Consider the following 12,819-nt stretch of genomic DNA (forward strand, 5'->3'; position numbering starts at 1 on the left):
TATTTAGACCAAAATACTCAATTTTGCTCTACAAGGGCCTGATACCCACTTACGAGGACATTATACTGCTACTGTTCTATCGAAATTTTAAACGAATATCCTCATATGTGGCTCTGATTTTTCTTAGAAACAAAAATTAGGTAAAAAAAAAAACTTTGCTTTTACATTCATCAGGTCCCAATCATACGGAGCCCCGCAGGGTACATGGGAGAAAAAAAAAATTAAGACGGACTTTTGCGAGATCTGCTTGGTTTACAAGACATCACATATTTGCAAAAGTGCTCTGACGTTTTCGGAGATCTGACACCCACCATCTCGAAGCTAACGGGAGGTCGAGACCTACTACAGACCTACTACAACTCGGGATCTCGCAAAACCCCGAGTTTGTTTTGTGAGATCTCGCAAAACTTTTGCGAGATCCCCAGTTAGTTTTGCGAGATCCCGAGTTTGTTTTGTGAGATCTCGCAAAAGTTTTGTGAGATCCCTAGTTTGTTTTGCGAGATCTACTTTTGAGCACCTACGCCTGTGTGCTCCCACATTAATCACACTCTATCCCAGCTGCAAACTGGGGTGGGACACAATATATACCTTTGCCTGCATGGCTCCTAATTGATGAAGACACAGTAGTTTAACCTAAATGACTTATCCATAATTTGATGAAGGCAGTGTGCAAAGAGGTTCAGTTTAAGGTCAAAGGGAAATTCATTTCATTTATATTTTTTGCAATAAATACTCAATAATAATGATCAGTTTTCTAATCTGCAAATCAGGACCAAACATAGAAACTTTGTTATATGCGTGCCACATTCACTGCACATATTCTTTTGTTGGTATTACTGAGAATCAGCTTTACAGTTTGAGTATGTAAAAGAATTACTTCAGCAGAGAATCACAGCATGATTGGTAAAATAATCAGTGAAAATTTGGTGGTTTTAAACTCAAAACTCTGCTGTTGACCAGATTATGTGTTCAGCAGTTTTGATTATATGGAGAACAACATACGAGCTTTCAGAGAAGTACAATCACATCCATTTTTGTAAGTCGCTGCGCCTTCAAGACTCGGAACATTCATCACGCCATCACTAACTTAACATGCTCAAAACAAAGTATATGCACAGTCAATATACATAATAATCATACTAAAAACATTTAATAGTGTGCAAAAGTCTTGAGCCACTTTCATGTCTTTTTATTTTGTTTCCAATGAGTTTAACTTTCTGTGAATTAAAAAAAGTGCTCTTGAGCTCTTGGGCAATACTTCTCCAGGTTTTGAAAGCTTTCCTTTGGACAGTCCAGTCCTTGTACTTGACAATTTTTTAAAAATGCTTTTCCTTTTTTGTTTGTTAAGCCCCTTAACACTGGCCTATGAGTCATTCAAGCATAAAAAGACAACTTATAAAGTGCTTGGAGTGCTCCAGTAAAACAGAAGTGCTTTTAAATAGTATTTTCAGGTACTTTGTTATTAGCAACCTGTCAAAACCCCACCAAAGAAAAAACAGACTGATAAGTAGGGATGGGTACCGGTGTCCGGTGCCATGATGGCACCGGTTCTGACATAAACGGTAGTAACCAGACCGAAAAGCAGCGCACATTTCGGTGCTTTATTTTCCTGAGCTGTGATACACTTCTAGCCAATCATTTAACGTTTCCGAGGATAGTAGGCGGGGCCAGGTACGTACGTTCTGTTAGAGCAGAGCTACAGATTAAAAATGTCCAAGGCGAAGCGGTCAAAAGTCTGGCTGTACTTCACAGCAGAAGATGCAAACTCAGCAGCCTGCAACAAGTGCTTTAAGCTGATACTGTGATACTGTCAAAGGAGGTAACACCTCAAATCCGATGAAACACCTGGCGACGCATAGCGTTTTTTTAAAAGCCCAGAAATGCGTCGTATTTGATAGCTTGCTGCGAGACCTCACACCGAGCACATCTACTGCGGGTGGGTTGCCTGTTATGCAACATCCCCCAAAAACACGAAGAGGAGAGTCCTGGCCCCTAACCCTGCCAGTGTAGCAGAAATGATGACGGATGATGATGGCAGCAGCCGTTCTTCTCTGCGTGAGTAGCTAATTTACGTTGAGTAGGCTAACCACGTTATTACATTAATGCATGTAAGGTGAACTAGCAAACATCATCATAGCTACATGCGGCTGTCCTCTTGTTTGATGGCAGATACTCCCTTCACCCTGGCTAAAAAGGCTAAAATGACCAAAGAAAAAGTGGAAAACAGCTAAACATGAGAGGTTTAGGACAAAGTTTGTGTTTTTTCCATTGTTTAAGCACTGCTTCCAGCCAAGAGTGATACCATATATGCCCCATAGCTGCAGAAAAGGCTAACATTGTTATATTTTTACAAAAAACAGCTGAACATGAGAGGTTTTTGGACCAATTTTGTGTTCTCCATTCTTTAAGCACCGGTTTGAGCACCGTTTGAGCACCGGCACCGTTTCAAAAGTACCGATTTGGCACCGGTATCGGATAAAACCTAAACGATACCCATCCCTACTGATAAGCATAAAATATTCCAGCAAAGGCTGGAGAACGATTCCTGAAGACTACTTAAAAATAACAGGAAGCTTCCTCAGAGAGTTCAGAGTGTGCTGAAGAACAAAGACACCCATCATCACACCAAATATCAACTTTCAAGCTTTTTAGAATTGTACAAACTCTGTTCTTGCTTATAAACTGCATTTTCATGTCTCTTGACACATGTCAATGAATCACTGCACGCTGTTGTTACAGACAAACAGTGCAACACCACAACCAGCTTTTCTGGTCATTTATTCAGCCATAAAACAGCAGTTTGTGCAAAAATAAGGACATAATTATTCTCAGACAGTAGTTTTAAAAGAAGCAATTTCTTTCTTGTTGCTGTTAGCATAGTTATCCACAATCCTCTTACATCAGCCTGCAAAAAAGCATTTTACCACTCTCTTATACAAAACTGCTTTGAATCCACAATTTCTGCATTTTTAAAGCATCACCTGTGGGGTTTAATAGTTTGATCAGGACCATCATTAAACTCCTGTTTAACTAACTTGGATGAAATCACATCCTCTGAACACGTACAGTGATGATGACCCTGAATCATAAAATTTCCACCGCTGTGCTTCACAGGTGGTATGAGGTGGTTCTCCTGAAAAGCTGTCTTGTGTGTGTGTCAACATGTTTATTACTCCAGTTGCCAAATAACTCCAACTTAGTTTTTTTTAAAGCACAGTATTTCAAAAAAGCTGTTCCTAAATGCTGATCCCGGCGAGAAAAGTCTGACCCTTGATGATGAAGTTTCACCTTTTACACTCTAAGGTGGTTCTATTCATTGACACCTAATCCGGCTCTCATTGTATTTCTGAATTTGTAACAAATATAGACGAAATGAAGCAACAGATTAAAAAAAATATAATAAAAAGGTATAAAAATACTATGTTATTGTTAAAAAACAAATAAACAAACAAAATTCTATCACGTATGGACCCTCATATGTCTTTTCAGACTTCCCTGTCTGGTGAATCTTTCGCTACAAACTCCACAGCTAAATGGTTTCTCTCCGGTGTGGACGCTCGTGTGCCTCTTGAGATGCGCATTGCGACGAAACATTTTACCGCAGTCGTTACAGCCAAATGGTTTCTCTCCTGTGTGAACTCTAACGTGTTGTTTGCGATGAGTCTTTTGGCTAAACTTTTGACCACAAAAAGAACACTCGAATGGTTTCTCTCCCGTGTGGACACTCGTGTGTCTCTTAAGAGTATTCTGATGTCTAAATGTTTTGCCACAAATGTCACAACCAAACGGTTTCTCTCCCGTGTGAACTATCGTGTGTCTCTTCAGAACCACCTGTTGTGTAAATATTTTGCCACAAACGTCACAAACAAAAGGTCTCTCTCCTGTGTGGACTCTCATGTGCCTTATGAGATGCATATTGCAACTAAATGCTTTACCACAGCTGTCACAACCAAATGGTTTCTCCACAGTGTGTAACTTAGCATCTGACAGCTGTATACCTCCATCCTCTTCTGGATTCCTCCCTTTGGCTGAGTTGCTGTTTGGAGCTTCAGCCTCTGAGATGTGTTCAGTTTGGCTTGGCTGAAGCTCCAAGGACATAAATTTCTATTCATCATCTTCACTCTTTACAAGGAAGTTGGTGATATTGGTCTCCTCCAAATCTCCCTCCTGACTTCTGCAGAGTTTCCGCTGTTCCTCCTTTATGTAGAGATGCTCTGCTTCCTGCTGGTCCAGACTCGGGCTCCATGGAACCTCTTCTTTAATCACCAGCAGCTGCTGAACATCTGCAGGCACCGATGAAACACACATGCACATTATGGACTGTAACTTTGGTTAAAAGAGCCAATATATTATGTTATCTCTAAAGATTTTTTGAAGAGCATCTGAAGTCTTCGTCTTCCTCTGACAACGACTCTTAAGAGCTTCTTTATTCCAGCTTTTTTTTTTCATGCTCCTAAAACACGTTTAGTGACACGTTTGTTAAATTACACACGCTGTATTTTTTCTTGCCTTTAAAAAAAATCTCTATTTTGTCCTAATGACAAATTCACTTCATATAACTTCTTTTATTACTGGAAAGTGATTTTCTTTTCACACTTTACTAATAATTAAAACACAAATGACAAAACACGTGCGTCTAATACATCTAATATTATCATTCTATTTACTTTCTAAAAAAAAAACTAGATTCAGGTTTCTGATTGGTCAAAAGCAGCAACTCTACCTCTTTTACCTACTCAGCGAGATTAAGAAACCCTGTGCTTACTTATCAAGCTGATAACCGCTTTTGTATGACCTCTTAGTCTGTCTGCAGGCCAGATAAGGAAAAGATATCCTGGGTAAACTCAGGGTGTTTTGTAGTATAGGCCCCAGAAGTGTATCTTAATCAGCAAATATAAATACAATGACAAGGAAAACAACATATCAGCAAACTGCCTTGCACTCGAGTAATTTCACATTTTGATGTTTAAATTATAATATTATATTTCAAGGTCAAGACCCGGATGGATTCTCTCAATTCTTTAGTTTATTACTTCCTTATTACCTCCTATAGCAGAGCATACATTGCAGCATCCTTTATCAAAGAAAAAAGAGGAAGTGCCGTCCCAGCCTGTAGGATTAAAGCTGTTGTGACTTGTTGGCTTATCATCTGTCAAACAGATCTCTCACAAATGGTATCAAATCATTTTGAGTCAAAAAGAAGCTGCAATCAGTTTTTGGCAATGTGACCTTTACATTTAAAAAAAAAATTTTTTTCCAGTTAATATTTTTAAGAAATTCTCTTTCAAGGGCAAAATAGTTCTACAGTGAGATTTTAAGTAGCTAAAAAAGAGTGAATTATGATGTATGCAGAACAGGTCATTTTTAAATTATTAGTATTTTTATAACCCCTGCATAAATCCTCTTGACTATGTTTTTGGCACCGATGAGCAACTAATCTCAACGTGACCCACATTTTATTGTAGACAGTGTAGATTTTTTACCTTTATATTTCCAACTTTGATACTTAGGTACTGTTTACACAGACCGTGTTTACACACAGTGGGGATAAAACACCCTTGTTTTCTTCCTTAAATAAGCTGCAGGCTCCTTAAAGATGAACCAGGCAAGCGCAGAATCGATCACCACGAATCACCAAAACAGAGGTCTTCTGTGTTTTAAGCAGGCACCTGCGCAGACACCTTCACCCCATCTATGATTTTTACTGGTGGTGTGCAAACAAGGAACCGATGCATTACCACCACTAACTGGTCTGGAGTGTGGATCGGACCTTCAGACACGTTTATACTCTGCGTCCTTCAAAGGAGAACAACAAAGTACAAGTACATTTGAAGAAATTGACAAATAAAAAGTATTCTATTCTATTCTATTCTATTCTATTCAAAGGGGCACATATATACTCACAGGCCAATTTATTAGGCACACTTGTTCAACTGCTCTGAAACACAAATATCTAATAATCAGCCAGATCAATAATCTAATAATCAACATTGCACCGGCTCGTTCCATTTAGGCATGCTGACATGGGCAAAACGACCTGCTGAAGTTCAGGTTGATGCATCAGGCTGGGGGAGGGGATTTAAGTGACTTTGAATGTGGTTGTTTGTAAATGTTTGTAGGTGTTAGAGATCAGAGGAGAAGCACCAGACTGCTTTGAGCTGATAGGAAGTCAGCAGATACATAAATAAAAAAAACTTGTTACAACCACCGTTTTCTGAAGAAGATCTCTGAATGCACAACACATTAAACCTTGACCACATTGGGAGCCACTCCTGTGAGCTAACAACAGGAAACTGAAGACTGGGAAACACTGATGAGTCTCAACTCTGCTGCAAGATTCAGACGATAGGGTCGGAAATTAGTGTAAACATGAATACATGGATAAATCCTGCCTTCAGCAGAATAAAAGCTGCACTTGGTTTGTAGAACTGGTGTCTATAATTACAGCGGTCTTCAGAGCAGGGAAGAAATATTTGGATTTGTGGAAATTTTTACGGTGGCCCTGAGAGGCCAAACGGACTGCAACGTCAGAAAACACTTGCAAAAGGAAAAACGCTGCAAAAAGAAAAACGCTGCAAAAGCACACAAAACACAACGGAAATAGGAAAAAACACAATGGAAATGTTTCTGGGGAGACAATAACCCGACGGACCAGTTGCACGAACCAAAACATGCTAACAAGTGCGCTGGGACTGGGAGTCACTTTAAAGAAGTGGAGGAGAGGTAAATGTGTAGTAATCATATGATTCTAATACAGATATCTGGAATATACATACATGTTTTGGTGCAACTGGTCCGTCGGGTTATTGTCTCCCCAGAAACATTTCCATTGTGTTTTTTTCTATTTCCGTTGTGTTTTGTGTGCTTTTGGAGCATTTTTCTTTTTGCAGCGTTTTTCTTTTTGCAAGTGTTTTCTGAAGTTGCAGTCCGTTTGGCCTCTCAGGGCCACCGTAAAGTTTTCACCAAGCAGTCTCCTTTTGGGGGGTGGCTGTGGCTCAGGAGGTAGAGCAGGTCACCTACTACTCATCAGGTCGGGGGTTAGTTCAGTGCTCAGCTGGAGTAGAAAAGTGCTACATGAGAAGCAGACTTTACCATTTAGTTTTAGCTGTTGGACTGATGTCCTCATAGTTGAATCTGGAATACTTCCGGATAGAGTTTGTGGTTGACTCAGTGACTGGAAGGTGTCCAAGCCGAAATCTTGTCCCACCCATCGCGGTGAGCTGACAGTTGGTATGAGGTGTTAGTACTGATATATCTGGTTTTCACCTAATATCACACTGCATTATACGCAAACATCTCCACTTGTTGTTTGTTCAGATGCAGCATTGCATGCCTAAGCCATGTTGACATGTTCTTTTCAGACAGCTGAGATGTTCTGCTGGCAACACTTCCAAACCAACTATGTTCAGTGTGAAGATTTAACATGCTGAGGCTTGTAGAGTCTGAATGGAGCTCTGGGTTTTTGTTCTCTGAGCACTGCACTTGGGATGAAACTGCTGCGAACATTAACATTTACCTTGAATATTTTTCACTTATGAATAAGAGAATAATATTTTTAATTGTACAATGACAGCCTTATTTGGAAATGACCTCATAACCTTTGCTTGATGGACAGCAACAGCTAAATTCTCCAGGATCATTGCTGATGTTTTTCCTGCCAGAGGAGGTCTGCTATTATTAGTTATTAGTCAGAAGTGTGTTGGCAACGTGTTACGTGGTCAGCCACCACACCCTGTAATGTCACACTGCCAAGTTCTCATCTTTTTCATTGAATCTTTGTGTGGCAATATCTAGATTCACTGTAGGTGTTTTACATGAGTATTAATGTAAACAGAAAGAAGAGATGTGTTTGTTGTTATACAAACAAAAATAACAATTAATAACATTCAAAATCCAACCAGAATTATTCTTTAAAGCCAGCCATTTTAACATCTTCTCTTATATTTGCAAGAACAATGTTATTTGAAAAATACTGTATATGTACAGTTTCAGACATCTAGATGTTCATATTTGTAGATTCACAGTTTCTGTCTTCTTTGGACTCTATCGCCTTTCCTGGACTGTTATTGGGGCTGATGGTGACCCCTTTTGACCTGGTAATAGACGTGCATTTCACTAAACTTTAATTTCAGGCTTTATTACAAACACACCTCATGGGTGGAGGACAGTTTAAGCAAATAAACTGCAAAATAGAGAAATAGAAAATACATATTGTATTTTCTATTCACTGTCAGACAACCAGCATGCTCATTTAAGTGCAATGAAAAATCATCCAAATTCAAAAACAAAAGTCCTTATTCATACTGCTAATGCTCTATAACCACAAACAAACCCAAAAACATTGTTCAGCTATTATTAGTGTAAAAAATTTAATGTGTGGTAATCTGCAAATAAGGAAGCAGCTGGAAGAAACAGTTTTTATTCCATCTTTAATACAGTTAATTGTGAAGGAAGCAACAAGACTGAAATTCCAGAGGCCTGCACTATGAGGAAAAAAACTCAGCATATTCAGGATTTATTTAACTAACATTTGCAATCAGGATCAATAAGTCAGCCCAGTCTAGCTACGAGGACTTTTACATATAGAGGGCAGTGTTTGCAGCATATCACCAGGCACAGACAGACAGGTCTACTGGCAACAGAGCAGCATATTTTACACATGAAGAGCAAACTACAAATCAGAAATACTAGTCACAAGAACATCATCTGTGAAGTGCTCTACAGCAGCGGTCCCCAACCCCCGGTCCGAGGCCCGGGGGTTGGGGACCGCTGCTCTACAGGCTGTCAGTCACCTACTTTTCGTTGTTTTGGGCAAATACTTCAAAATATCTACTAAAAATAATCATTTCTGCATGTCCTTTTTTTTTTTAAGGTTTTGTGCAGTATTACTTTATAATGCATTAGTAATGAGAAGTGTGTAATAAAAACTTTAGATTACTGTTCAGTAAAATTAGTACTTCATATTTAGCACAGCCAGCAGACAGATTGTCATGTAGTGTTTATACATCCGATCAAAAATCAGTGAGACAGACTGAAAGGCGCCCGGTCCATCAAAGGCCAGAAAACAGCTACAGAAGTCAAGTGTCTATAACCCAAAAGGTTCGAGATGTTCAGGCACAAAATGACAGGCATGTGATTCAGTTGTTGAAGCTGCAGTTGTGTGTACACTCATGTGTCTCTTCAAACTTCCCTGTCTGGTATATCTTTCGCCGCAGACGCCACAGGAGAACGGCTTCTCTCCCGTGTGGACGCTCATGTGTCTCTTGAGAGTATTCTGCTGTCTAAATCTCTTTCCACACAGACCACAACTGAAAGGCTTCTCTCCTGTGTGAACTCGTGTGTGACTCTTCAGAACCCCTTGCTGTGCAAATCTCTCGCCGCAAACACCACAGCTAAATGGTTTCTCTCCCGTGTGGACTCTCGTGTGTGTCTTAAGGTGCGTATTGGAACTGAAAGTCTTGCCACAGTCAACACAAACAAACGGTTTTTCTCCTGTGTGGACTCGCATGTGTCTTTTAAGAGTAAAATTAACTCTAAATCTTTTCCCACAAGCATCACAGCCAAATGGAGTCTCTCCTGTGTGGACTCGTAAGTGTTCCTTAAAATTTGACTTCTGGCTGAACCTTTTACCACAAAAACCACAATCAAAGGGTTTTTCGCCTGTGTGAACTCTCATGTGCGTCTTAAAATGTGTCTTCCTGCTAAATTTCTCGCCACAAACAGCACAACAAAAAGGTTTCTCTCCAGTGTGGATTCTCATGTGTCTGTGGAGAGACTGCCTGTGGAGAAAACATTTTCCACACTCAGAGCAGCTAAAGGGTTTTTTGGTAGTGTCACATCTCACGTGACAATTTACACCTGACTCAGGTGACCTGCTTGCCTCCCAGTCCTTGTCACTGTCTTCAGTTCCAGGTCTAAAATCTGACAAAGGTCCCTGCCATTCATCACCATCGTTACTGAGTTCAGTCTCAGAGGAGTCCGAATCATTTTCCACTTCATTAGGTTGTAAAGTACTTTTTGTATCAAGGTTTCTGGCTGATTCTGGTCCTCCACAGTCATCTCCATCAGTCTCAGTTTTTATTTGTTTACTTGTTTGATGACAGTAAAGCTCTGAAGAATTTGGTTTCTCTTCACCATCTTCACTCTTCACAGGAGCAGCAGTGAACGGGAGCCTGCTGGTATCAGCATCCTCCAGCCCTTTAAAGTGTTCTGCTGTTTGAGTGGTGCACAGTTCCTCACGCTCCTCCTTTATGCGCAGGGGCTCTTGGGACCACTGGTCATCAGAGGGGCTCCATTCTGGGGGAACCTCTTCTTTAATCACCAACAGCTGTTGGACATCAGCATGAAACTCTGAAACACACAGAGACATCACCTGGAAAGCACTTATTTTACAAATATCACAACACAATAACCTTATAAAACACAGATAAAAAAATAACAGATAAAAACAAGAATAATCTGTCATTAAAATGTGAATAAAAAGGGTTAGAATAATGACTATTGTATGAGACAGGTTATTAAAAAACACCGCAAACAGTAACAAAAACAAAACAAGCCCTTGAAGCAATTACAATAAATAGAGGTCAACAAAAAAACCTCTATCTGCTAACTTATCACCAGCTAAATGTCAGTAAAAAAAATCTAAATTCATCTTAAGAGCTTGTTGTTTCTTTTGTTTAAAATAAAGATCCCTTTTTCATCTTCCACCTTTTTGCTGCTCTTACTGCTTTTAATAGGAGGCACTGTTGCAACAAATGACTTGTTGGTGTGAATAATACCAAGTCATTTTGAGCCAGAAGGGACAAACTGGAATCAGTTGTTACCAAGGTGACTTTCTATTTTACTTTTTATTATGATTTCTTATTATGTTTTTTGTGTTTTCAGGAGCAACCTGACCAAAAGGAAAGCAGAAATTTCACCAAATACAACCAAACAGTTTAAAGATAATTTAAGTGGCCAAAAAGCACTAAATTGATTACAATGTAGGTACAGTGATAGGTGTTTATTAAGAACAGGAAAGGGCAGTTTAAGCAAATAAAGTGCATAGGTGTGAGTGCGAATGGTTGTCTGTCCCTGTGTGTTAGCCCTGCGACAGACTGGCGACCTGTCCAGGGTGTACCCCGCCTCTCGCCCTATTACAGCTGGGATAGGCTCCAGCACCCCCCCCCCCCCCGCAACCCTGAAAAGGATAAGCGGAAGCCAATGGATGGATGGCTATATAAGTGAGATGGCTTTATCCTACATAAAGCCAGCTCACTACAATCTATATTTATTAAGATGAGTAAAAATATTGGACATTAAAACACCTTGAATCAAATTTCGCCCATTTACTTACGCTGAACTACAATATTAACGCTGTTGTTGTGTGCCCCGTCTAAAACGCCCGGGTACTACACAGGAACACCGATGGGTTCCGCCGTTTTTAAGCCGTTTTAACATCGATTTGTGGCAGATTTACATCATTTAAAAAGGCCGGTTTGTAGGTGAAAAGTTTATTTCGCCCACCAGTACAACGAGCTAGCAGCTAGGAAGCCGTTTCCTTCCGGAGAAACATCTCACGTTAAATCTGTGATTTTCTCACCGGTAGTTTGGTTGAGATCAGCATCCTGCAGCTGATGCGGTTTGATCTGCGGCTTTCGTTCATAAGGCTGACTCTCGATGCCGTTGCGTTGACGATAATCCGCTTCATTCATTGTTCTCGTCTTTAAAATCAACTGTAAGCTCGTTTGAATTGAACCAGGCGACTCGGTCAGAAGATCGATGGCCGTGTATTCACACTTCTATACGACCTCATCAATAGTTGGACAGGGCTCCCATTTTTCAGTGTTGTTGTGAAATGGATTTATTGGGGTGTTTTGGGCAGGCATTTGCGGAGGCACCTTTTTTTTTAATAGGAAAAAAACGTAACAGACACTTTTAAAATGTATTTTTAAACATTTAATTATTTTTCATGCAGAAATTATAGACAAGAACATATGAATGATAACAAAATATAAGAAACAGTGTATATAATAATAATAATCATACTCATAATAACAACAACAATAATAATAATTATTAATATTATTATTATAAGGCTTATAATGCAGAAAACAGGACAGAAAGGGGCCAATTAGTTTTAAAAATGAAACTTTAAGTCTTTATAAATAGGTGCTCTGTTGATATTTCTTTAATTTCTTAAAAATTGAACTAATCGTGATGACGGCGTTAATGTTGAAGGAAAAACTCCCTTTTGACATTTAAATGGAGCAAGAAAACTTCTAAAAGCTCCCTTTAAATGCTTTTAGAAGCATTTAATTTAATTTAATTTTTTTTTTTACCACATTGGTTCTATTTTCTTAGACTATTGTATTCCTATTATTATTCAAGTTCACAATTTCCTTACTCAGGGGTTGCAGTTCTCATCTTATATAGAACTCTCTTAACCCTTTAAGACCTACCATAGAACCAAGTCCGCCAGAGCTTATATTATATTTTTACATGCTGTAGAGCCATTTTTGGGAGCATTTCAAGTTGATATACATCAATACAACCATTATAGCCCAAATTTTAATGATATGTATGCATTAAGTGCATAGTAATTACATAAATTGCAAAAAAGTGCAATAAACTACAAAAACATTTAAAATTGTTTTTGTTTTTTTGTTTTTTACATATATTTCTAGTTAGAGAAATTTAAGAGGCGTATCCCTCAAAACTGTAAATACAAAAAAGTTGCACAAAATAGTTTCCTGCCACAGGAAATTTATTTTAAGTGTCTTCATAGTTTTATTTTTTATATACTGCAGGAAAAACGAAAATAAATATTATAATGCAGAT

General features: G+C 39.0%; 1 protein-coding gene across 1 annotated transcript; it reads right to left on the reverse strand.

Annotated features, from left to right (window-relative positions):
• Positions 1–3,459: 3,459 nt before the first annotated feature.
• On the reverse strand, positions 3,460–11,853 carry LOC101465415 (uncharacterized). The gene is made up of 3 exons (XM_076887755.1): positions 11,582–11,853; positions 9,300–10,350; positions 3,460–3,940 (listed from the first exon to the last, which is right to left on the reverse strand). The coding sequence occupies exons 1-3, from the start codon at positions 11,691–11,693 to the stop codon at positions 3,460–3,462; spliced, it is 1,644 nt and encodes a 547-aa protein (XP_076743870.1). The 5' UTR covers positions 11,694–11,853.
• Between the last annotated feature and the right edge of the window lie 966 nt (positions 11,854–12,819).

This window comes from Maylandia zebra, linkage group LG8, assembly GCF_041146795.1.
Source record: "Maylandia zebra isolate NMK-2024a linkage group LG8, Mzebra_GT3a, whole genome shotgun sequence".
Taxonomy (NCBI): Eukaryota; Metazoa; Chordata; class Actinopteri; order Cichliformes; family Cichlidae; genus Maylandia; species Maylandia zebra.